Source organism: Colletotrichum jinshuiense, chromosome 6 (genome assembly GCF_051148585.1).
Source record: "Colletotrichum jinshuiense chromosome 6, complete sequence".
Taxonomy (NCBI): Eukaryota; Fungi; Ascomycota; class Sordariomycetes; order Glomerellales; family Glomerellaceae; genus Colletotrichum; species Colletotrichum jinshuiense.
Window position 1 is genome coordinate 1,674,405 of NC_139313.1, and position 25,490 is coordinate 1,699,894.

A 25,490-nucleotide genomic window follows, 5' to 3' on the forward strand; every position below is an offset into this window, starting at 1 on the left:
TAGTCTTTCCGCCGTTGGAACCAGCCGTTGATACCACGAATGCATCAGCGATAGCAACCCCTCCGAACTCGTTATCGCCATATCTCTCAGCTTCAAGATTCATCCTCCTTTGACGGCAGATGACGGAAAAAATGACGCCAGAAATACTTCGTTTGTCATTGGAAAACGTCGATTTTCGCCTTCCTACACAGGGTAGTACAATATAATACCCCGCAAAGGAAAGCCGGAGTAATGCTGACGAACGACTCTCAAGTAACCGACGATAACAGCGTAACGGCTTTGAAAAGTCTAGTATTTGAACCTCTCCTGCGATGGGTACAACATGGTCAGGTCAGGCCCGGACTGTTCGATCGCTGGGAACATTCCTCTGACAGTCGGGTTTGGCATTTCCATATTCGCGATCAAGCAATCTTTCACGACGAGAAACAATGCACTGCCACAGATGTCGTCGACTACATCAAAGGCCTGCTAGACTCGCGGGACTATTTCGGCATGCGCTGGAGCTATAGTCGTTACTTTGCGCAGACCAAATTCACAGCCGAGGACAATCAAACGGTGAAAGTTGAGAATGCAGAACCATTCGCGGACATCCTGGGCATTTTTTGCGAGTTCTGGCCATCACGCCTTGACAAAAATGGCAAACCGGTGCTTGGAACAGGTCCATTCCGAGTGGTTGAATTCGAGCGGGAAGAGGGCATCGGCAAAGCTAAACTGCAGCGACTGGATCCGTCTCGACACAACGCACCTCACATCATTATAGCAACGATGGAGCCCAATGCTGCTAACAGGCTAGAGCAACTGCGTTCTGGAGAAGTGGATGCTGCCTTGAACCTTGAGCGGGTGGAAAACCTCGATCTCCTGAATTTTGACGCCAGCCTTCAATGGGGTCGAGTTACGAGCACACTGTCAGCTATCTACTACCTAAACTGTACAGAAGGTATCTTCACTTCTCCAAAGGCACGTCTAGCTGCAAATCTAGCACTTGACAATGTTGCTCTGGTAAGAGAAGTGTATCATGGGTTCGCTCTGCCATCTGCCACCATCGTGAGCCCTTTCCACCTTGGCTTCCCAGAGTCAGAGTTGAGCCCAATTCCATATGACCCTGACAGGGCCCGCGAACTTCTCAAAGGCTTGGATACGAGTACGCCACTCGTACTGAGGACACCGATTTATATGCCAGAGCACGCTCAGAAGATCTCCAGCTTTGTAGCATCTTCGTTGAGAGCTATTGGATTCGATGTCGAAGTGAAGGTCGAGTCCAATCGTCCCGAGTACGCTCGTCAAATTGGTCTTCAGAAACAAATTGGCAGTTTGGCATTGTTTGATTCTACACCGAACAGTACTTTTAGAGTCCTAGACGACAAGATTTCGAGCACATCTCACGCGACCTGGTGGCTTGGCTACCACGACGACGAAGTGCAGCGGCTATTCCACGAGGCGAGAAACAAGACCGACTATGAGAGTCGCGCTGCCGCATATGCGGAAACACTGAAAAGACTGCACGAAAACCCGCCCTGGCTGTATGTCGCCCATCCAGACGTTGTATGGGCGACAAAGCATGATGTCGAATTGAAAATTGGACGATCAGGCATACTCACACTCGAGTTATAAAGAATCAGGACGTACAATTCTAGAATAGGGGATACTTAAATAACACAATTTTCGTGATAAAATGTTCAACCCCAAGCGTCTGGGTCTAGATCTATCGCAGGTCCATCAAAATGTGACTCGTAAAGCCAAAATCTTTGAACCATCAGCACCCTAGTACCAGTAGTAACCCCATGCCAAAGATACCCCACTCAGTCTTAAGTATCCATCTCCTTGAGTTTCTTCGCAGGAGGAGCCCTCCGCATTAGACCCGAATGCCTGGGTCCACTAATCGGGTATCTCGGTATATAAGACCGGCCGGTCACGCCATCCATCTTAGATCTCAGGCCCGTCAACATCCATCATGGGGAAGAACGCCTCCGATATTTTTGAGCGCCATCAAACTGCTGCAAAGGCTTTCGGAAATGATCCACTGTTGATATTGCCAAATGGCACTGTCGTCGACTTGGCTCGCGGTTACATTCCGCTGCTTACACGATTCACCTTCGAAGACAAGGCTGCCAAGGGTCTGCGAAAACGCAAAGCCGGAGAGAAGCCGGAGAACCCCATTTACTTCTCTGCCCTTGAACTGTTGCGCAATAACCCTATTCTGCTGCTGACTGGACTAAGTGGCAGCGGTAAGACGACATTCGGCAAACACCTTTGTTTCCGCTTGGCAACCACCGGCTTCGGCAATGCTCAACCACTAATTCGAAATGACTTTGGCGACACACGCGAAGAAATATGGGATGCAGGAGACACGGTACCTTGTTACTTCACGGTCGACAGCCAAGAGTCTTTGAGGTCCCTGGTTGAAGTCACAATTCCCGATCTTCTGGAGTCCGCCTCGGCCAGTGGAATGAGCTTGGTAATTGTCCTCGATACGATTCAAAGAGCTGGCGACACAGGTCTACCTCTTTTATCTCAAGGGATCTCCTTGATTAAAGGGTTCAAGAATGTCAAATTACTCCTGCTTGGCGAGACAGGCAGCTGTGAGCGATGGCCATTTCCTCCCGATGTGATCCGCCATGAGTTGCTACCGTTACTAGGTGCACACAGACGAGGATTGGTATCCAAGTTCTTGGATTACCAGGATTCAAAGGTCGTAGTTGGTACTGGGGTTGCAGCCGCAAACCCATCCTTGTTCGCCCTTGCGCTTCAAGCTAGACATCATGGCGGCCAAGCTGAGGAACTTCTGGATGCATGGCTTCTGGGCACTATTGCGCAGGCAGATACCGCTGAAATCTTGTGCCAGAAAGCATTCGATCGTATAAGCGACAATAAGTCTCCTGAGGCACCAAGCGGTATCGTCCAATCTTCACCAGTCAGCAATCCGGCGTTGTATTGCGACGCCATTCAACGTTTACTGGCCGCGCGGCATTTGGCATGCCTATCCTTTGATGCTGCCATCGAACTGTTCCATCGCCAGCCTCAAGCTTCACGACCTATCATAAACAGTTGTTTGATCCGACTCAAATCTTCTGCCAAGTCGGATGGCCTTATCGAGAAGCTTCTCAGTGGCTCTTCCAGCGAGGCTCAGCGCGGCGCCTTGCTCGTGGCTGACTTTGTAGCACAAAATGACAAATTTCGGGACAGAATAAAATATCTGGCTCTTGAAATCGTCGTACAAGGCAGTTTGTCTGCCAACGATCGTGAGAAGGCTGGCCGCATCCTCTCGATAATCGGCGATCCGCGGGACCTGACGGCTCTGGCAGAAGTTCCCGCCGGAAGATTTGTCATGGGCTCTGAGAGTCATCCAAACTCACTGCCTGTGCAGACTATCTCGCTCAACAAGTTCCGCATTGGCCTCTATCCGGTTGTCAACAGGGACTACTCGGTCTTTGCCCGAGAAACTGGCCGCGATTGGCTTAGCCAGGACGGCACAGACCCGGAAAGATCAAACGCACCAGCAACCGATCTTACATGGCATGATGCCAGAGCCTACTGCTCGTATTTGACCACCCGTTGGCGAGCTAGTGGCAAGATCGGCTATCACGAAGAGGTACGGCTTCCAACGGAACCGGAGTGGGAGCGTGCAGCGAGAGGCGATCAGAATGACACTGGAAGTGATGGGCTAGTTTTCCCTTGGGGTACGACTTGGCAGGACGAGTCTGCTAACAGCGAAGAGGCTGGGTTCAACACGACTTGTGCCGTCGGTATTTTCCCACAGGGCCGTTCCCCTTATGGCTGCTTTGATATGGCAGGGCATGTTTGGGAATGGTGTACGACTCTCTGGGGGGAGGACATGGCCACTCCGTCCTTCCGGTATCCGTGGCAAATAGATGGACGAGAGGCTCTAGATGCTCCTGAGAAGATCCGACGGGTACTCCGCGGTGGATGCTTCTCAAGTCCAAAAATCAAAGCAAACTGTACATATAGAGGCAGCCTTGAGCCTTCGGGCTTCTGGCGCGGGAACGGCTTTCGCGTCGTGGTTGCTGCTAAGGATTAGTGGCCGCCTAATTGGTTTTTAAAAAATAAGTAAAAACCTAGACCGTCCATCAGCCATTCATGTCTAGAAGCGTCTTATTGAACTTGATCTCAGCATAAGCAGAACTCTGTTTGCCTATCCCTTGTGATATCGGCAGTATCGTAACCACTTATCGGCCAGACACGATAAAATGAATTAGCCGGACCCGCCAATTCTCCACTTCCAAAAGTTCCGGCCCGATGGATTCATTCTAGACCGGTGTCGGAGTTATCAGTGCAATGAATCGAAACTCACAATAGTGGGCTCCGATCACGTCATTATGTTGGTCCCAGAAACTCGGTTCACGTTGGACTTAAGGCAAACATCCTTCAGCCTGTCTTGTTCAGGAACCAAAGCAACTCTTTTGTCCGGTCTGTACTGCTACTACGATCAAAGGTTTAATCAACACTCTAGTCTCGGCCTCAGGCGACAAACCATCATCAATCATGCCTATCATATCCAACTTCACATTGCCGCAGGCAGCAACTGCTCTTCCTTTGCCGGGAGATTCTACAGACCCATTCTTCATCACGTTCACCACCTCAGACCATCCGGATACCGGAGAATCGTGGTGTCCCGATGTCAGAGCCGCGTTGCCACACATCAAGGCCGCCTTCTCGGCGGCTGGCGCGCCTGAAATGGCTTTTGTCGAAGTCGGGCAGAGACCAGAGTAGGTGTATTCGGCTTTATCCCCACGTCTTTCAACGGATCACATTCACTAATGGATTGATTTAGATGGAAAGTCCCCACTAATGACTACCGCACCAAATGGAACGTTCACAACGTGCCCACAGTAGTTCGCTACCAGCGAGTGGGCGGCGAGATTACGGAGACGGGTCGCTTAGTAGAAGCCGAGATCCTGGACGAAAATCGACTGAAGGAATTGGTCGGTCAGAATTGATTTCTTGGACTGCTGCACGGTGGTTCTAAAGCCCTATGCCAATCATAAAGGTGCTGCAGGTGAAAGGTAAGCTTTTAGGTGTCAAGAGCCTTGGCAAAAGCTTGATTAACGTTGGTTTGGTCAGGACCTCGTAATCTCTTTTTCCGCACACAGCATTCTGTGCGTGCCGCAGCCTAAAACTAGTTTATAGATCATCACGGTCGTGTTCGTAGTTTTTGTCGGCGGATTTCCGTACTATTGCCATCGGCTAGCATCGTTTTGAACTAGTCTGGCAAGCCAATCTCGGGACCGGTGGTTTCCGCTTACTGGTGTTATTCTAGGCATTCAGGGGCGAAGCGAATCCTTCCAAAATTTAGTCATCATTCGATCATTTCCCGCGTCACATAATGATTTCTTTTCTCTGTTTGGCAAAATTATAACCGTCTTCGTCCTTAAGAAAGCGCTCTTTAGCCAACTTCGCGTCCGTCCTTGTCGTTCTGTTCATTGCCTAACTATTTACATTCGTTTGAAGACCTTCAACCACTTACCTATTATGATGATCTCATCTGCGTTCCTGGGCCCACTGGGCGTCCTGCTAGCCGGCGCGTCGAGCGCCCTGGCTTTTGAAAGAATCAGCATCCAGTCTATTGTCAAAGCCGATACCGACGTCGAAGTCACGCTCCGCAACGACATCGCCGACGGAGCCAAGTCTTTCGATGCCGGCTTTACAAACTACAACCTCTACCTTGCAACCACCCCGCCCGGCTGGGGCACCGGCCCCGTGTGCCTTCTGGCCAACGGGACCAAGATCGACGTCACTACGGTGAAGGTCAGGATCCCTGCCGATGCGGTGCCCGACTCCGCCGATCTCAAAATCACGACAATGGAGTGGAACGCGGACCCGACCAAGGACGGCCCATCAGGCTTTGCTTACAGCAACGAATTCACATTGAGCGGCGGCACGGCGGCTTGGGGCAAGACAGAGCTTGGCGGCTCGACGTTTGGCGACATGGACCACATCCCGTGTTCTGCTTATGGATGCGCCCGCAAGTGCAACGACAAGTATTTTGACGAGAGAAACACGACGAGCGAGGACATCAACATATACAAAAACACCTACGAGTGTGTCGCCGCGTGCCCCGGCACTACGTTCCAGTCCTGGGATTCGCTCATCAAGGAGTACGGCGATGGCCAGGGATCGGGTTCTAGTGCCGATTCGTCAGGGGGCGCGACCGCATCTGGCTCTATTACTGCGGCGACTGCTTCAACAGTCCCAACGGGTTCCGCCTCGTCCACTCCTACATTGTCATCCACGCAGACGGGCAGCTCGCCATCTCAAACACCTAACGGGGCTGGACAGGCCACTGCCAAAAAGCCGGTTCTTGTCCTTGCTGGCTTCGTTATCGCCTGCGCACTGTTCTAATCTGGATATATAGCCTCTTCGATGCCTACAGGGTATCCAATTTTGCACACTGGTAGATGCAATTCGTACATGCTAGGCATGCTATCTTTGTTCATCGATAAGCCACAGTTGTGATCTTGACTAAACTGTATTTGGCGAAAGAATCAGTCTTGGTGACTTGCTCTCTTCGATGTCCTAGCCAGCGGTTGTGCTAGCCCGCGGTCAAAGAACAAAGGGTGCTGGGGCGCTTTCACATGTATTCCTGCCTAGCAAAAATAACAGTAATTGATTTGCCGTTCTTGGATGGATCCCATGCTATCTTTTTCAGGACCTACCGGTAGCCAAGTGATTAAAACGAGCAAGATAGAGAGATCGAAGTACATTACGCTCTTGAATCATAGTTTCTTCCAAATGATGACACCCTAGTCCCATGGAATAGTGACTACGCCACAGCCACTGCAGAAGTTAAGGGACCTTCTGGCCCGTTTTTCAGGGCCGGAGTTTAACCTAATGGGGTCCAGCCAGGCACCGGCGACGACCGAGTCCCGAAGTTGGGTCCGTGCGCGCCACAAGTTCCACGAAGTCCGAGACTGGGGAAAACAAAGGAGGATCAAAGTCTCCGGCATAAAGAAGGCTCCATCCATATCTGTACGTGACGTCAAATATATTCCCCAGTCCCCAATCCCCAATCACCACAGATCACAGATACTAAGCAATACAGCTGAGGCCTTCAACTCCTCTACTTCTGAAGACTGTCATGGACCAGGATCCGCACACGCTCAAGACGAGCGTTATCCCCAGAGCGGTATGTCTCGCCAGCTGAGATCTGCATGTGATGTCGGAAACTGATTATCCCGACCACACATAGTGCCATAATTGTAGGATCCGCAAGGTATTGAGAACCCGTGCCCTGCCATTGCGGACGGCGCCATAGCCTCCTGGATTTGATCCACCGAGGACTCTATCGCGCCGCATTCCCGCGGATTCGTTTGGCAAACGCTTGATCCCGCCCACAGGACTGACACCAGGGCTAGATACGGTGCAACCGAGAGATCCCTTGTTCCAATTGCGTCACGTCAAAGATTCCTTGCCGCTCAGTAGGAAGACAGCCTGGACATGGACCGCCTGGAGAAGGATCTGACAGGTATAGATGCCGGACTTTCGGGCCGGATGTGTCGCAACGTCAAGCTGATGTAGATGCAGCAGTGGCAGCAACAACAACAACAGCAACAAGAACAACAACAACAAAAACGATGACCTTACTGTTCAACAACTCCATGAGAGACTGAGAGTCGTCGAAGAGGCTCTTCGGAGGCAGACAGAGCAGCAAGCTGACAAATTAACACCATCTTCAACACGAAATACAACTCCAACCGTTGAGGATGACTCGTCAACACACCACTGTCTGTGGGAAGATCACCATGCCACGTATGAGGGGGACTCATCCTTCAGGCAACAAACGATGCTTGCAAGTCAGATAGAGGAGCTCAAACTCGACGATGTACAATCCCCAAGCATCGTAGATGAGTTGGTCGCTTTACGAGGGATTTGTGAGAGGCAAGAAACCAGGTCGGATGGCAAATCCCGTCAGCCTCATGCAAACAAAGGATTTTACCAATTACCACCTTCAGAATTTGTTATTCGTCTTCTTCGTACAGTAAACGGTCAGTACCACTGCATCACCTAGATCATATTTCACGGCCGCTAGAATCTCCTACAAACAGATCACTCGGTACTCTTTCTATTCTACCCGGTTGAAAACAAAGCACAAGTCGAAGATTTATGTCGAAGGGTGTACTTCCCGGTTGATCCGGTTACTATCGGAGCGAATACTCTTTTCAACGGATATCTTTCTATTTTATTGAGAGACATTGATTTCACAGCAAATCCCGAGATAGATCCCGAAGAAGCCAACCGCATGCATGATCTTTGCCACGCCAACTTCAAGGCTGGCATCGAGACATACGAGGTCATGGCTGTGCCTACATATGAGCACATTCTGATACTATGCATAGCGGTTTGTTCTCACCACGTCGTAAGAGTCCATGTTTGATATTCACTAACTATGACGCAGTCATTCAAGGCACAGCTAGACGGCAATCTCACTCTCCAATGGAGCGTAATGTCAACAGCCGCCAGACACACTCTGGCGCTGGGTTATCATCGAAAATCGAAGTTAGCTGCGTTGCCAGAGGCAGAAGCTTGTGCGGCGCGTCGACTCTTCTGGCATATTTATGTTGCCGACCGCAGCTTAACGCTTTCCCAAGGAAAATCGCCAATTATTAACGACGTCGATATTGACACGGAACCATACGAGATCTCTCAGAGGCAAGAGAGAAAGCCCTGGGATACGGGGTTCACTGCGTTTATTGAACTTGGAAGGATTCAGTGCGCCATCTACCAGAAGCTATATTCTCCGGGAGCATCCAGATCAAGAGAAGAAGAAAGACAAGCCGCCGCGGCCGACCTCTCAAAGCGACTGACGCAATGGTATGAGTGGTGGCGCAGCGTGGACTACACCCACGCATATCGAAATGAGCTCTTCCGGTTCACATTTGATGCGTTCGATGTTGCCTACTACTCTATTTTGACTCTAACGCATCGTGGAGCGAGTTCCTCGAACTCGGCCGGCGCCATTACAGAGGAGTGCTTCGATGCCGCTAGGAAAGGACTGACAGCCTACGCTACCGCCTACCCGAGATCTGTATCTGGTGGCTATGCCGCCTTGTTCACCTACGCGGTGTGGTATGTTAAGAAGGCAGCCCCGTTTCGACAGCGCACATTTCTGACAATTCCCAGGACACACATCTACTCATCCTTCGCCCCTTACATCATTACTTTTCTCCACTGCATCAGGAACTCGAGCACAGAGGACTTGGACTTGTTGCGAGGTTCTCTTATCATCAGCGAGAAGCTGGGCACTTTGGTCGAGTCCTGCAAACGACAATACGAATTGTGCAGGTCTCTATATCGCATCGCAGAGGCTTACATAAAGACCAAAAAAGAACTGTCTGGCAAGGATGCGGCACCGGAGCCCACGATGCATTTGCCGTTGCAACATCCGATGGCGGAAACCTGGGAGTGCTTTGATTCTGGAGTGGAACCAAATGATTTCCCAGACGTTCATGATAACGATTGGGGCAGCTCATATATAGGGCCGATGTCTTTTACTTTGGACAACCAGCTAGGGAAAAGCGGTCATTAGAATTTGTTGTAGTAACGGGGGAAAATACAACTTAATTAGGTGCCCAGCTCGATTTCGAGCAAGTGGTTTTTCTGAATGTCCCTCGTCAGCTGACTTGGTCCCTTCTTTCATGTTTCAGAGCATTCATCTGAAGGTTGGAAAAATATGACTGGCTTGGCCACTTGGCCCATTGACGTTGTATTCAAGAACTGGCTGGCTGTCATATGTCCAGATTACATAGAGCTTCGTCGATATTCCACGCATATTCGACCAGGCTTTGAATATCGGCAAAGACACCATTTTCTATGCCAGGGTTGGAAAGCATAAATGCGATTAATGCTTCCAAAATTGGTGGATGAGCCCTGGGTCGTGCTCGAGTGTCGGTCCCAGAGTTATAAATTTTTCTCTAATGCAGATATTGTGGGAAAAGTTCACAGATGCATTGGACGACTGAAAGTCTTTGCTATTCAACTGCTTGGTGGCTTTTGGGGCATGGCTGATACGGTCAACATTGGTCTGCGTTATATCAAAAGAGCTTTGTATGTGTCTAAAAATGCTGGCATATGCAACGCACTTTTGTCTCTAAATTCGACATTCTTTAGTACTGTCCCAAAACTTCAATCGGTGTCGTGAAAGTCACCCAGTTATCCGAGTGCGAAGGGTTTCCAAAGGGCTTCAAGGCAGCGTATCTCAACCTAGAAATAAAGCTTAGCTTAGCATCATATTCTATAATATACTTCCGTCATTCAGGGCGTAGCTGGGTTGACTTACGTGTAGTTACCCACAGCAATCTGACTCCCATTGGATAGCTTGCCGAACCACCAGTTCTCGAAGTTGAAGTTGCTTCTCGTATTGTATGTCTTGGGGTAAGAATATGTTTCATCAGGATTCCACCTGCTCGGGTCAAAGAATGGGGCCTGGCCTGAGCCGATCCAGTAGGCGCCTGATCCGACAAACCCATTCTCACCAACAACTGGCGGGTATGCCCATTGCCTCTCAACCCATTCTGCTCCGAAAATCTGACGGCTTAGTTAGTATGGGGGTAGTTCTTCCAGACAATTTCAGGTTACTCACATCCCATCGGAGTTCACGTGTACCCCAGATGATGTTGTGGAAAATCTTGGGGAAATCTTGGACGCCAAGAGTGAGGTTGAAAGTGAACCTGGGGAAATGTTTCGTTAGCTGAGCTCCCAATAAATTGCAGAATTTATAGAATGTGGAAACACATACGAGGTTTTGCCCCTGACTACAGGGTCGCCACTTTCTAGGTAAGGGAAGCCATTCCGGAATAGCGGTGTCAATTCCTTTCTCAGATCGGCCGCGACACCTATAATAGATTGTCAGGCATCATTAAAATCTGGTTAGAACCACATTTACTTACCCGCATATGGAACTGATAGTTCTTCGCCATTGTCACCTGACACAATAATCTTACCACTGTATAGAGGCAGAACGGCTGCATTCCATCCAGAAGTTTCTGGGTTCTTAAAATTGACCCTATTATTGACCTGTGAGTATATGACCGAGTTTCAGCATAATTTAGGAACCTACGAGACAGTCTTGCTCTCTCCTGCCTTGAGGGTAAAGCCTCGAGGTAGGCTAACTTCAACGGCAAATTTCTGAGGCGTCAACTCAGAGAGAAGCCTGACTCTCTTGTCTCCATTGACAGTATCCAGAGACAACGTCTCTACTCCGTAAACATCCTGTACGGAGAGTTGGTATGTTACATCTCCGGAGCCGCCGTTCGTGACTGTGATATCGTGGTATCTGCTAAAGTAGCGAGTATCGTTAAGTGCAATGGGCCTGAAGTCTAGCGTCGTATTGGAGTGGAGGAGCTTGAATGCATCGACCAGTCCATTACCAACTTGCGGCACAGGCGCAGGAAGCTCGGAAAAGGCGGTGCTGTGATAAGCCAATGGTTTGGCGCTGGCGATGATCTGCTTGCTAAGTGCAAGGGCAAAGCCTTTGCCGTGCACTTGGCGGCCACCGAATGCGCCGATGTACAAGGCTGCAACACCAGCAACATACGGGCATGACATAGAAGTGCCGCTCATTGTCGTCCAGCCGTTGTTGAGGTACGTGCTGTAAATAGAACCTCCGGGGGCCGCAACGTCTGGCTTAACGCTGAGGTCGTTGAGAAGACCCCAGGAAGTGAACGAAGACGCCCGAGTTGTACTGACAGATAGCGCATCGGCGGATGCGATTGCGAGGACGTTTTTCCCAGAGGACCCGCTGCTAGAGTAGAAAGGACCTTGCGAGCCGGAGTTGGCAGCGGATATTGTTACAACGACTCCTTGTTCGACGATTCTGGAGGCAACCACTGCCCAGGCTTCCTCTGCCCAGCCATTGGCGCCTCCAATGCTAGAGGTGATGATGTCGACCTTTTTCAAACGTTAGAAACGAAATGTTGACTCAAACTAGCCGAACCAGCAAAGTCCCATCATGTAGATGGCGTGAAACTTTAAGTCCAAAAAACACTTACACCATCGTTGTATGCCGTCAAGAAAGACTCAATGAGAGTGGCTGCATCCGTGGAGCCCTAGTGCCATGAGTCAATGGGTTACACGTCAAATTCGAAGCATTATGAAGTGGCCAACATACCTGCCTGGACATAACTTTGTAGGCATACAAGGTGGCCTCGGGAGCTACTCCGGAGAAGCTAGAGCTCGATTGTCAGAGCAACAACTCTCATTAATCCAAATGAAATCTTCAAGACTTACTCATCGGTCTTGCCAGCCACGATACCAGCGACGTGTGTGCCGTGGCCGAGCAAGTCGAGTGGGTCAGCGTCGGGCTCCTTTTCGTATCCAATCGAGGGCCAATCTTTCATAAATGTCAGCTCCCGAGCTTTTACGCGGAGATATTAAGATGTTGAGGATGGCTTACACTGATCTCCAACAAAGTCGTGGCCACCAGCAACCTTGAAGCCCTCTCCGAAGCCACCTCCGAGCTGCTCTCATGTGTTACTGTTTGAACGCAAACTTTCATCGCGAGTTCATCTCTTACCGCGTCGTGATTGTACCAGATACCAGTGTCGACGACCCCGATCTTTACACCCTTTCCATAGATGCCCTGCTCATGCAGCTTATCGACGCCCGTGACAGTGTGAGCAACAGAGGCGGCGGCGCTGAGGCTATCATCTTGCGGCACAGACGGCTCAAGATACACAGGGTTGTTGGGCCAAACGCCCACAACATCCGGTAGTTCAAGCAGACTGTCTAGGTTAAAGTCGGTAGTTTCAACGCTGGCGCCGTTAAATACTTCACTGTCAAAATTCTTTACTACTTTGACGCCGTCTGTGGAAGCCAGAGAACTCCGTTTCGCTATTGTGCCCTGATCCCACGTGTCAGCAGGAGGAAGGAACTCTCATAAGCAGCCGTAAATCTTAAAAGAGATATTTCAACTCATTATACTCACAGCAGCATATTCGACGATGTAGCTTCTGGCAAAACGGACCGCCGTCTCGTCAGGTTCGCCCTCTCCCTGCGCGGCGATAGCCTTTGCAAGTGAGAGGACCAGCGCAAAGTCCAAAGTACGCATCTTCATTCTGACGATCGGCCAACTTCTCAACTAGAGGCTGAAAGAGATGGTTGAGGGACCAAGCAGGACAGTCGTCAAGCTATGCGCGGGAATCAAGTCTTATTTTGTCGTGCACGGAGACATCACGCGATAATCTGCTCTCATTCCCAAATAGCTTTGCGGAGAAGTGTACCTGCAGTACTTAATCGCGCAGGCAATGTGGCATTAGTGCCGGCGCTGTCGACCTGCCGTGTTCAGAGACCGATCGCGCAAGTACTGCTTCCTTCAGTCTTAGACGACAGGGGTATTATGGATCCTTGACATCTGGTCGTAGCGTCGGGTCCAGCGGTTGTTTTGCTCTGAACGTCCATGCTTGGGCAATATTTGCGGTCCCAAATGAGCCGTACGCCCGTACCATGGTCAAGGTCATTTATCCTCACCTCCAACCTCGTATTCAGTAATGGTAGGATTGCGTCCCGGTAAGCACTGTGGGAAATAGCCAAGTCCTGTAGTGTTGCATTGCAGGGCGGTTAACTGTGCCAAGGCACTACGGTGGTGAATTGACCTTCCAACTTTGGCATTTTACGTTTACTCCTGCAGCATGGCGTGCTGGGCAATCTCAAGGATCCCACGGGAAGTGAAAGGCCACTTCGGGGTTGGTGGGATTGCACATGCGTGGAACTCAAGATGATGATGGTCTACATCGTATATAACCGGTGGGACCTGCATTTATCAACTTTGATCCGACTCGTCGAAACTCAAGAACAAATCGACCCTATTTTCACCGCATTTTGCACATATTTTGGGACATACCAAATTTCAGTCTCAATAGCTAAATTGCCCTGTTGACGTATCCGAGTTTCTTCTCGGCCTGTCGGTTTCGCAATTGCATTCCGACTGTTGGCATTTCATCTTTGCTGGTGGACTAACCCGTCCCGTCCATCCATAATCCGCCGATTAATCGATTTAAGCTTATAATTACAGTGAAACGTCAATTGCCTCGATTCAACTAACCCAAGTTGGCTTTCCTTCTTCTTCTGTCTCTAAATCAAAAAACTCACATCGCATACATTCAAGTCACCAGCCTAACCCTGCTACTACAAGGCTCTGGCTTTCCTTTTTAAAGAGGTTGCTAGCAAGTAAAGCTATACGCAGGCCGCGAATATAAATCTGAACAAACGACTGTCAAATTTCTATCTCTATGAGTTTTCTTGCTATTTTTTGCGTCGAATTAACATAAAATTGCGTGCATTTGTAACCGCAGCCGTGCGGTGTAGTAGCATCATAGTTGATCACAGGGACCAAGCTGGCCGCCCTGATTCGTTGACGTAATGCGAGCAGTCCACAAAAAAGTTCTCCGTCACTCAGCCAACTCGCATCTTTTCCTTCGCCAAACATACATCAACCGACGTCAATCGTGAGTCTTTTAATTCCAACGTATGTCCTTGACACGCACTCACAGATCCGTAGATGGAGCAATTCGGTCTTTCGGCAGCGCACTCTGGCGCAATCAACCACATACACGCCATCCACTTCGGACCCGCTGCGGTGGACGTCGTCAGAGAGGTACGGCTGGCGGTGACTGTCGTGGTCATTGGTTGGGTCACTGTTACCGGAATCAGGGCTTTCTTTGACCGCGGGAAGCACTGATTGGACTGAGAGGGTTGTGTCATGGTCCATGGGGGCTTGTGTTGGACCTTCGGAATGACGTACTGATGAGAGGAGGGTAACGACCACCTCTGGCAAAGTCAGGCGGATGAGCGCAGCACGCGCAATCGCCACTGTATTTTATATACAGGCCTGATACGAGTCTCTGCAGGATCCGAATGAGGCTTGTTGCCACCACAAGCTCATGTCGAGCTGGGTGATACCACTCTCTACTCGGTACTCGGCGTCTTGCACATTAGACTTTCCCCAGCCTTCAGTAGAGGCTCTGTACTTCTATATTATAAGAATTCTCGGATGCATTTCTCATTGCTCACGAAATTCATTGATCAATATTTGCTTACTTGACAACATAAGATATCCACTCATGGTTGCGTAATGATCATCCCAAACCATTGATAACAAATTTCCACCGAGAGCAAATTATCATTTTGTTATTTGACGGACCATTTGTCCATGAAAATAGACCCAAGATATAATCAGTTGTCCGTCCTCAAATAAACCTCATAACCATGTGTCTGATACTCACCTAGCCCGCTCTCAACTTTAACTATTCCCCAGAGCTAGTCTCATATTATTGAAAGAAAACTATTATCAAACAACTTCGGGTGGTCGCTGGTTCAACAATACCTGCTGCAGTTCCTCGGCTATTCTTTGGAAACCGATGTCATAAACAAGTATAGCAAACCCATAAGAAATATGGGCACTACACCCGGGCTTTTGTTCAGGCATTAACGCTGCTGGGTTGTGTTGGAAGTCCTATCGCCGACGGAGAAGAAACTGGAACCCATTAGATAAGAACAGAAACAGGAAAATTGATGGCACTGACTAGACAAGCTCATAGTGGTGGCAATGATAGAGTCGAGAGCTCTTGCGCAGTGGTCACTATGAATATCCTGGACAGTGTTTGCAAACTGCTGGACCTCTGGATGCCGGTCATGGTAGAAGGTTTTTAGGGTGCCCAACTCATGCTCTTTTAATTCGTTGTCTGTGGGTTGTTAGAATCGCTCTGGCAGACGAATTCCCAAGGGTTGATACCTGAAAAGTTGGCATGGAAGGCGTTGATGATGACAATATCGTTTCGAGCCCTCCTTCTCAATGAGAGAAACGCGGCTGTGAGCGGCAGTGCCCAGACCTCTCCAAAGCAACCTTGGGCGAGAATCAGAGCTGACCGTACTTCTGATCTGGTCGTTTGGGCAGGCGAAGAAAAGCACCCAGTGCGAAATCTACAGACTCTTTTGGCAAGCTCCGAATTCTCGTTAGGTTCTGCCATTTCGGGACATAGCTTGAACAGCCCATGGTTGATAAGGTCTTGTAGAGTAGTCGAAGTTGAATGTTCCGCGATTGATAATTTGCCCTGACACAAGTATTCGCCAAAATTGTACTGCGTGTCTCGTCGCAGACGTCGCATGTAGAAGAGGTTTTTAACATTTTCCGAATCCTTGCCAACGAATGTGTCTATGAGAGCCATGTCAGACATGAAAGCCCCTGCCGGCATGTTTTTGGTGTCTAGGACATAAATGCGGATGTCTGACATTTCGTTGCGAAACCCGTCTTTGTCCGGGAGGCTGCGGTAGAGGGCATACACGAGCGCAAAAAGCAATGAGCTGGTCCAAGACATTAAGTTATCGCTGTCTCTTGGCCAGCCACGCAAGTGGCAGTTCAGCATGTCTGCAGCATCTCGAGAGGGCATGGCAAATATGTCTTGCTCTGCGCTTGGCCGCCCGAGGAGGGCGGTTCTCGACACAACTTCTGTAGACGACGTCTGGCCCGAAGTATTCGACGCATGGACGCGGAAGAGATATCGCGGGATCTCTTTCAAAGCCCGCAGAAGTTGTGCTTGCTTCGGCCCGGGAGAGAATGGCAGACAGACATGTTCTGTGGCAGTCTCGGTGGCGGCAGTTGTGGAAGCAGGCTCGCTCGCCATGTCGAAAACAGAAATCAGTGTGCCAATTCAGTCGGTATTAAAAGCTCCAACTGCGACTTAAAAGAGAAGTTTGATTCAATGCCCGGCGCAGACGATTGGTACTTAAGACGGGTATATGGTGAAATAACAAACCATGGGCGGCTCAGGTGACGTAGAGTTGTTTTCCAGGCAATACCAAACGCGTTGGAGACGACGGTCAGCCTGAAGTATTGCAAACTTATAAAAGAGATGACGGGATGGCCTCAGTATTGAAAACGTAAAGGTATGAATATTGAGGTCTTTGGCAAGGCTCTAGACACTATATAGCACGAGACCACCCAGCTCAAGCTGACGGCCTCCTGCATGTGGCGCAACCTTGGCACAGTCTTGGGCATACCATGCCATCAATTCTCCAGCGATAACAATAGTGAAATCACGCGATACACTGATCGTGTCGATAACACCATTGGTTGAAGAGTTCTGCCTGCAGCCAACCATCGATTGAGAGGGCAAGGCAAGGCGCGTAGCAAACGGCCCTTTGAAGGTGACAGCCCATATCACAGCATCATCTGTCGGCCGCCTTCCATGGTCAACATCTCAGCAAAGAGAAGCAGAGCTCCTGGTCACAGTTCTCCAAGATATCCAAAGACCAAAACGCGTTCTCCTGACGTTCGAGGGAACCAACAAGATGGGAATAGAAGGGGTTCCATGATGGCTGGTGCCAAGAACCAGAAACAGCGAGGTGCTGGTGTGGGGTTAGATAAGATAAGCTTACCTAACCCGGCCGAAAGTAAGACGGGAGAGCGTCGTCCACGTCGCCTTCGGAAACCTTCTTTCTCCGCACTCCGCCAGGCTCCCCGTCCGTCCCCCAGCAAATCACAGCGCATCGGTGGGGCAGGGCCTCGTAGCGAACCTTCAGCGCCGAGAGAGTTGGGCCACGGTGCCCCCTGGCGACGGCCAGTGGCAGCGGGACGTGGATGAGGTCAGTGCCCCCGGCCCACATCAGCTTCAACACCTTGCTGCAGCTATCTGTCCAGGGGAATTGCGACCATCAGCCTGCTTGTCACCTACCTACGACTGATCGACCAATTCCCACGTAACCTTGACCAACGACACCTACCGCTCCTCTACATCCCACGATCGACTCGCCTTCGCACCGCGACGCACTCCATCCCCTTTTCCAGCGAATCCCCCCTTTTCGATCCTCCTACTCGACACCCGCGCCCGGCATCTCCGTGCCTCCGTGCTTCCGAGCCCCATCGACCCTCACTCTACCCTCCTTCTCCCTGCAATCCTGGCTTCCCCGGCCGGGTGAGCTGGCCGAGGACGTCCAGCGCCAGTCGAATGAATGCAACCCCTAAATCCATTCCTCGCCGCCTTCTTCCGAAGCTCGCTGCCGTCCCAGTGTACGCCGGTACATCATCACATCCTCCTGGTTCCGAGCACCGATGTCCTCCTCACATGCCGCGAGACCGAGAGCGGCTCGACCTTCAACGAGGTCGTTACCTCGGAGGAGTTTCTAGCTAGCCACGTTCTCCGGATCCCGGCTTCCAACACCGCCGCCGCCGCGGGGGGGAAGGACGCGGCGCAAAACCTGCGAGAGCTGAGGGGCAAGGCGAAGCAGTATCAGACCATCAACGGCCGCACAATCGTCATCAAGGACAACCATGTCTACAGTAATAAAGGTGCGCCCGCCGAGTACGGGCATTCTGCAAACACCCATGAGCTAACAGGCGCAACCCAGGCTTCAAATCTCTCGCGCAGGCACAGCTACTCAACGACGCGACGTGGTACCCCGACCTGCTCGAGCCCCGCCAATGGCTGATCTACTACGTCTCGCGGCCGCTGGTGGGGCTATGGGAGGAAATCAAGATCGAGCCCGCCATCCTGGTCGAAGGCATGGCGCGAAGACGAGCCCTCGAACAGAGCCGATCGTCGTCGGCCGAAAGCAACGAAGGCGCCATGCTGCCGCGCAAGAAGGACATCAAGAGCTTCCACGATCTCCTCAACCACTTCCCCATCATTGCGCGACAGATGCAACCCGGCTTGGAAAAGTTGTTTCGAGAGTTCACCACCGTCTTCGAGCGCCCGCTTCCCCCGCCCCCTTCAGCCTTTCGCATACCCGACCCCGAGCCCGAAGGACCGATCACTACAGCCATGAGGAAGGCCCGATCCAACAGCATGTCCGCGGCGAGGCGGCCCAACGGCATGCCAAACGGTCTCCCCGTGACGGAAAACTTCTACGCGGAAGATGACGAGGACGTCATGAGAGCCTCGCTCGAGACTGCGGTGACAGCCGCCATCGACCTGTTTCAGGGCGTCGACAAACAGCAGCTCTCAATGCTCGGCGCTACGACAGACCTGACGGGCCCTCTCGTCGAGAGGCTCATAGAGAGATATGTCACGGAGAACGTTCACCACCTCCTCTTCCCGCGGCTCAGTGCCTCAAAACGACCATACGATCTTGAGTTGGAGGCCAAGATTCGACAAATGGAGTTCATTGACCTCTCTCAGCTCGGCATTGTAATCGGGGGCGGCTCTCGGGGAAAGCACGAACTGACGCTGCAGCTCAGTCTAGCCGTGGAGGAATTTAAAAAGATGGCGAACGCCATGAGCCCCCAGGAGATGCTTGACCTGCTGTTATCGACCACGAAGTTGGTTACACACCTGACCGATACCTCTCGGGCCCAAGCCGCCTCATCGTCGGAAAAGCCAACCCTGACGGTCAACGCCGACACTCTTGTCTCCTTGCTACTATTCGTTGTTATTCGAGCGCAAGTAAGACACTTGCACGCCCGTCTCATTTACATCCGGCACTTCGTCTTCATTGACGATGTCGACAACGGCGAGATGGGTTACGCTTTGAGCACGTTTGAGGCCGTGCTTGCCTATCTTGCGCTGGACTCCGCAGGGCTGCGGAGGGCCAGTCGCCGAAACAAAACGTTATGGGATGCCGCTAGTAACGGAAGCATGGATGAATTGAAGAAGATCATGGAGCCAGATTCAAACGCCATCATTGATGATGACATCTATGATTCACCCCAATCGAGTAGGCGTCCGTCTGGCAGCTGGAGTTACACCAATGGATCCGCCTCGAGAAGATCCTCCACAGCCGTGACTATCTCGGACCGCTTCTCGTCGGGGTCTGGCCTGAGCCATGTCTTCCCGTTCCAGGCCCTCGAGGACAGCGATAATGGGCTTGAATTATTTCTGCCACCCCCTCCTAGGAAAGTCAAGCGAGTTGCAATGGACACGAGAAGCATGTCGAGTGGTTCCGAGATCTCATATCATTCAAGGGCGACAAGCAACGGAACAATAGGCAGCGTGCTTGAAGGCGACATCTCGATCGATCGGTTGTCGCAGACCCACAGCTCCTTTGGCGAGTCGATTTTGATGATGGCGGTGCAAAATGAGAGGCCCGATGTTTTGCGGTACTTACTGTCTTTGAACGAGTATTACGCTCCTCCTGTGGTGCTTGACGACATCAACAACGAGGACACAACGCTGCTTAGCGCCGCGGTTCAGCTGGGGCATACGGAGCTGATTAACATTATTCTGGACTTTGTCATTGCCTCGGCGTCAAAAGAGCGGCTGGTCGAGTACTTCGCGCAGCAGGACATTTGGGGGCGCAGCTGCGCGCACTACTTGTTCCATGCGCCGTTTCTGATCTCTCGGATCGGGAAATCAGTACCCTGGCGGCAAAAGGACAAGAACGGGCAGACGCCACTTTTCGCGCTGTGCCGGTCGTATGACCATGTCCACTACCGCGAGATGGTGGATGCCGGCCTGGACGCGGCCACGGAAGCGCAGGGTGACGGGCTTCCGCTGCACATTGACGACCATGTGGACGCCAAGGGCAACACGCTGCTTCACATTGTCAACGACCCGCAGCTGGCGGCCAGGGTCCTCCAGCAATGCGATGTCGACGTCAACTCGACCAATGACAAGAAGTTCACACCGTTGATGGTGGCCAGCAAATACGGCAGGCTGGACATGGTCCGCACGCTGTATGTGGACGCACGGGTCGACGTCGCAGCACGAGAGCTGCGAAGCCTGACGGCCGTCGAGCTGGCCAAAGATGACGACATCAGAAATAAGATTGACGACTTGGCACTCTTCAGCATGCCCCCCGGCGCAGACGCCCGCATCACCGGTGTCGTGAGGGCCTTTTTCGTCGAAGATGCGACCATTCGCTTGGTCGTGAAATCGGCCGCGCCGGCCGACCACATGAGCTACACGGTCACGACGAGCCGCCGAAACCTCTCGGACTTTGAGCACCTGGGCAACCTGCTTGCGCTCGAGAACCCGGCATCATGGATTCCCGCGGTCGCCGGGGTGCGGTCGCCGTTCCAGATACCGTCAAAGCCGTCAAGAGCGGTGCTGAGGGATATCCAGACGCGGACGGACTGGTTTCTCAAGATCATGCTCAACCATCCGACATTTGCGACGCACGAGATGCTATGGGAGTTTTTCCTGGTGCCCGACATCCAGCTCGGCATGATGGAGCAGAGGAGCAACCTCAAGGCCGAGACACGTGCAGAGAAGGTGCGGGAAGAGTACGAGCCTCTGAGGGATGTGCGGGAGGTCGAGCAGTTCATTGATCACGCAAGAGAGATGGTGCGGAGCGTCAACTACTCCACCAAGAGCGTGGCCAGAAGAGTCAACTCCATCGCAGTTGTTGCATCAGGTAAGTTTGGGTTTCCCTCCCACGCCCGCGGTGAAGGCGTCCACAGTTGCTGACACGAGGCAGATCTACACGATGCGTCGGCTCTCCTACACCGGGCGGTCTCGACGCTGCCGTTCCTGCCACCCGTGTACATACGAGCCCTCGAGTCGTATGTGCGCACCGTCGCCCCGATGCAGTCGAACCCGCACGCCATGTTCCACTCTACGTTTTTGGCGTCTCAATCGACGATCCAAGGCCTCTTGTCGGCCCTATCGCGACCTCCGGCGCTGATTTCACAGATCTCGGCGGCGCGCAAGGCAGTGGAGAGGAACTACAGCTCGCTCACCAGATCGACAAGGTGGCCACTCGGGCTGCTGGATGACACACGGCAGCGTCTCAACGAGGAGAGGGAAGAAAAGGCGCGCCAGTCACAGGAGCAGGTGGACGACCTCGGCCGCGAGCTTCGATACTCGCAGCAGGTGGTGGCCGGGGAGCTGGCCGGGTGGCAAGACCTGCACGAGAAGATGGGGCGACGGGCGATCAGGGAATTCGCCAAGGGCGTGGTGATCCAGGAGCGACTCCGGCTGGACGGGATGATGAGGGCGCTGCGGAGACTGCGAGAAGGCAAGGCGGACCTCGAGGCTTTGGCGGGTGTTTCAGGGCGATCGAGTATGAGTCAACCGACGCACGAGGAGACGGGGATGGATGCAGGCGAGGGAGGCAGTGGCAGCAGCACGAGAGCGGGCGACGAGGTGGCGAATGGGGCAGGATTCTAGCCGGGGCTCCGTGGCACTACCGTGGGCTGGCGTAGATGGCTGGGATGGTCGTGGATGCATCGACCTCAACACCATGGACGGGACGCGTGGTATGGAAAAAGTGCGACGCGTCTGGGTAGCGGCGATTGTGACTGGACGATGGTGGGTGGGACGGATGACCAGTCCGTCGCAACATAGTTCACCAGTATGCAGTGGTGTGTGTGTGTGTGTGTGGGATGGGACGGGATGGGGCCACATCACCTGCATGAAGCACACTCTGAGCCTTTTTTTCTCTCTCTCTCTTTCATTTGTTTCCTTTGGGGGGTTTTGGTCTCTCTTCTCATATTCTTCTTGATTGTCCTTCCTGTGTAGAGACTTGTTCTTTTTTTTCTTCTGTTTCTTGACGGATACCCTTTTGGCGTCCTTGGCGTGGGGTACACTAGACGGGCGAGGCGAAGGGTGCTTGGGTTTCTGGGAACCCGGCAAGGCGAAGAGAATAGACTACTATGGATACATGAGGATACTTGACCTTGGACGACCCTTACACCGACGTTGTGCGTTTTACGTTGCAAGGGCCAGTGAATGACAACGAAAAAATTCCAAAAAAAATATTTCTTTCTTTCCATGATGCGGGTGGATGAAAGACTGCTACGACTCCCCCGGAGTAATATGTAAGAACAACAAAACAGAATAGATGAGAGACCAGGGTTCCCGGGTGCTCCGTTGATGCCCATCGATGGGGGGGGGGGGGGGTTTCTGGTCGGTGGTGATGACATTCTGCAGCTTTTTTTTTTTTGCTGTCGTCGTCGTCTTTCCCATGTACCACCCCAACCACCTCCACCCACCGGGCCCAACCCGTTCTATGTTTCCCCCGATTTTCCCGGGGGGCGTGCTGCGAAAGAGACGAGAAAAAGAGAGAGGGAGTTTGTTTTGTTTGCTCGCTTGCCCACTTGCCCACTTGCTTGGGAGGACAGCGACCCGAACTGCCGGGGTGGCTCGGGGTGGGAAAATCATGCCTGCTGCCCCCCGGGGGGGGTCCGGCAGCTCCACCGTCGTTGGACAACGAGATGTGAGTCACCCTTCCTTGCAACAGGACACGGCTAAAGAACAAGGTGCCACGGAACGGGACAAAGAAGACTAAGAAGAACAAGAAAATGCCGTTCGTCATGCATGGCAAAGGCTAGGTAGGTAGGTACTAGGCAGGATGGATATGATGATAATGGCATGGCTGGGGGGGGGGGGTTTACCGAATGGGAAACCCGCAAAAGTGGCCTCCCCATAAAATCGACAGAAACGAAAAACAACCCAGACTAGGGAAAAAAGGCGGTCGTGAAACATCCCGGGAAGACGGCTGGGCCAATGGAGCGGACGAGACGACACGGTCCTGGATGGGCGTCGAGAGCGTGCCCGATTGGACGGCGGGCGGCCGGGCTGGACGATCTGCGGCGCGTCGAGATTGGGCGGGAGGCAGCGCGTGGTGTGCGGCCAATTGGAGGCGAGAACCGGGGTGGGAGAGAGACGGGAGGACGGACGGGGGGGGGATGTTGTTGAGGAATTGGTTTTTTGGGGGAGGATTGGATGACAAAGGGACGGCGCGGACTCGTCCACTCATAGAGCAGAGAAGAGCATTACCTACACTACCGAGTACGTACCTAGAGTTATTGGAGCGCGCGTGCGGTACGACGCGGGGCACAGGCCATGCGGGAGCGGGAAGGGAAGCGAACGAACGAGCGCTGGAAGCGAAGAGGAGAGAGAGACTGGATGGACAGGGGGTGAACGGATGATTTGGACATCTGAGCGTTTGAATGGACTGTGGCGCGGCGCTTGAGAAGTTGAAGGAGGAGGAGCAGCAGAACATGGCAGAGCAGAGCAGAGAGCAGAGCAGAGTATTCACTCGAGCGTTAAGCGCCCGGGTGCGGCTGTGCAAAATGTCGGTTTAATTAATCCGTGTCTCGCTGCCCCTCCCGCATCTCCCCATTGCCGACCCCGCGAGGGCCCAGAGTCGTGCTACATCGGCCGAGGATGACGCCCCAGGGGAGATAGCCGAGGACAAGGCCAGGGCGACAGCTTTGCGAATCACGGCGCAGAGACGGGCTGGCGACAAAGTGCCGTTGCCGCCCGCCGGCACGAGAGAGAGAGAGAGAGAGAGAGAGACGGAGAGACGAAGAGACGGAGAGACGCGTGCGTGGACTGTCATCCAGTACCAGCCAGCGTCGCAGAGGGCGGTTGAAGATGGCGAGGCTCAGCACTGCCCTCGCCGACGAACTCACCGAGACATGCGCGGCTACAAGCAGACGACGAGGCGAGGACGTCAGCAGAACCTGGCTGGTCGTCAGCAGCAGCATCGCCCGTCAGCTCCGGGGCCCGGTTTCGGGGCCGTTGAGGCTGGGGGGCGTTAGAGACCAAAACCGATGATCAGGGCGGGCGGCTGCCGTCTCACTCTCGCAAGGGAGTGAGACACACACAGAGAGAGTGAGAGTGAGAGTGAGAGAGAGACGGAGAGAGGGGAAAGAGGCTTGGCTGCGCCTGACCAGTCCTGACCTGATCTGGCCCGACCCGACCTGTAAGCGCCGGCGGAGAACCGGCAAGTCGCGTAGCCGCCCGGGCGGTTACGGAGCGGCTGTTTCGCGGGGACACAAGGCGGGTCGGCTGTTTCTTTTCCTGCGCAAGCGTGCAAGTGTAATCTCGGCAGACGGGGGAGTAGTGGGTTGACGGTAGCACTGAGAGAGGGCCCGGCAAAAAATAAAAATAAAAATAAAAATAAAATAAGAGCAGTCGCCGTGTCTCAGTGGGGGGAGAGACAGCATGATGCGACAGCCGCCGGTAATCTCAGTTGCCGCTCGGCTGTGTGTAATTTGCGAGAGTGTGCGAGTTCAGGTGGGACGGGGTACACGAGGCCTATCTTTGATTACGAGGGGTACGAGGGAGGGAGCGCATGTCCAAATGATGGGAACGAGGCGGGCGGCTGGTTCATGTCACCGAGAATTGAATAAAAATAAAAATAAAAAAAAGAAGAGAAAAGGGAAGGGAATAGGCCGAAAGAGGACGTGGGATGCGACTGCGACCGACTGCGCGGTGTGCTGGCAGAAGAAGCAGCAGATACGTGCGGGAGACGAGTTGGGAATGCCCTCGCGGACACAACGTCGCGACGGGCTGCTCGACGCGACGCAGCGCAGCCTCGGGGGTTCGCGCATCGCATCGCATCGCATCTCATCGCATCAGACTGCCTGTTCACGGCGGCGCATGACATCGCGTCGAGAGCAGCGCCCATCCCATCCCGTGTCCGTCGTCCCTCGGCGCGCGCCCACTACCACCGCGTCTGCCCGTCTTGTTGATGTCGTTCGTCCATCCATGTGGGGAGAGGCTAACGCATACCTAGTCCGTCCTGGCTTCCCCCCGGCTGAGCTAATGCACATCGACTGCCATGTGTCTAAAAATGAGTCATAAACGCCCTGCAGG

The 25,490-nt window shown here is 52.7% G+C and overlaps 9 protein-coding genes across 9 annotated transcripts; 7 read left to right on the top strand and 2 right to left on the bottom strand.

Annotated features, from left to right (window-relative positions):
• Positions 1-231: 231 nt before the first annotated feature.
• EsH8_VI_000423 (uncharacterized protein) lies at positions 232-1,611 on the top strand (the record flags this gene model as incomplete). Its single annotated transcript, XM_083271676.1, has 1 exon — positions 232-1,611. One exon carries the CDS (start codon positions 232-234, stop codon positions 1,609-1,611), a length of 1,380 nt encoding a protein of 459 aa, XP_083126850.1.
• Positions 1,612-1,951: 340 nt separating this feature from the next.
• On the top strand, positions 1,952-4,036 carry EsH8_VI_000424 (uncharacterized protein; the record flags this gene model as incomplete). The annotated part of the gene is made up of 1 exon (XM_083271677.1): positions 1,952-4,036. The coding sequence occupies one exon, from the start codon at positions 1,952-1,954 to the stop codon at positions 4,034-4,036; it is 2,085 nt and encodes a 694-aa protein (XP_083126851.1).
• A 464-nt stretch (positions 4,037-4,500) lies between these two features.
• EsH8_VI_000425 (uncharacterized protein) lies at positions 4,501-4,955 on the top strand (the record flags this gene model as incomplete). The annotated part of the gene is made up of 2 exons (XM_083271678.1): positions 4,501-4,724; positions 4,790-4,955. 2 exons carry the CDS (start codon positions 4,501-4,503, stop codon positions 4,953-4,955), a joined length of 390 nt encoding a protein of 129 aa, XP_083126852.1.
• Positions 4,956-5,487: 532 nt separating this feature from the next.
• Positions 5,488-6,357, top strand: EsH8_VI_000426 (uncharacterized protein; the record flags this gene model as incomplete). The annotated part of the gene is made up of 1 exon (XM_083271679.1): positions 5,488-6,357. The coding sequence occupies one exon, from the start codon at positions 5,488-5,490 to the stop codon at positions 6,355-6,357; it is 870 nt and encodes a 289-aa protein (XP_083126853.1).
• A 489-nt stretch (positions 6,358-6,846) lies between these two features.
• Positions 6,847-7,284, top strand: EsH8_VI_000427 (uncharacterized protein; the record flags this gene model as incomplete). Its single annotated transcript, XM_083271680.1, has 3 exons — positions 6,847-6,984; positions 7,058-7,141; positions 7,219-7,284. 3 exons carry the CDS (start codon positions 6,847-6,849, stop codon positions 7,282-7,284), a joined length of 288 nt encoding a protein of 95 aa, XP_083126854.1.
• Positions 7,285-8,254: 970 nt separating this feature from the next.
• On the top strand, positions 8,255-9,541 carry EsH8_VI_000428 (fungal specific transcription factor domain-containing protein; the record flags this gene model as incomplete). The annotated part of the gene is made up of 3 exons (XM_083271681.1): positions 8,255-8,353; positions 8,411-9,081; positions 9,136-9,541. 3 exons carry the CDS (start codon positions 8,255-8,257, stop codon positions 9,539-9,541), a joined length of 1,176 nt encoding a protein of 391 aa, XP_083126855.1.
• Positions 9,542-10,118: 577 nt separating this feature from the next.
• Positions 10,119-13,066, bottom strand: EsH8_VI_000429 (S8 family peptidase; the record flags this gene model as incomplete). The annotated part of the gene is made up of 12 exons (XM_083271682.1): positions 10,119-10,215; positions 10,292-10,539; positions 10,595-10,682; positions 10,751-10,847; positions 10,902-11,017; positions 11,072-11,901; positions 12,003-12,059; positions 12,122-12,179; positions 12,241-12,343; positions 12,407-12,470; positions 12,527-12,853; positions 12,938-13,066. The coding sequence occupies 12 exons, from the start codon at positions 13,064-13,066 to the stop codon at positions 10,119-10,121; spliced, it is 2,214 nt and encodes a 737-aa protein (XP_083126856.1).
• A 2,362-nt stretch (positions 13,067-15,428) lies between these two features.
• EsH8_VI_000430 (uncharacterized protein) lies at positions 15,429-16,631 on the bottom strand (the record flags this gene model as incomplete). Its single annotated transcript, XM_083271683.1, has 3 exons — positions 15,429-15,484; positions 15,534-15,692; positions 15,743-16,631. The coding sequence occupies 3 exons, from the start codon at positions 16,629-16,631 to the stop codon at positions 15,429-15,431; spliced, it is 1,104 nt and encodes a 367-aa protein (XP_083126857.1).
• A 1,327-nt stretch (positions 16,632-17,958) lies between these two features.
• Positions 17,959-22,052, top strand: EsH8_VI_000431 (uncharacterized protein; the record flags this gene model as incomplete). Its single annotated transcript, XM_083271684.1, has 3 exons — positions 17,959-18,295; positions 18,355-21,297; positions 21,361-22,052. 3 exons carry the CDS (start codon positions 17,959-17,961, stop codon positions 22,050-22,052), a joined length of 3,972 nt encoding a protein of 1,323 aa, XP_083126858.1.
• Between the last annotated feature and the right edge of the window lie 3,438 nt (positions 22,053-25,490).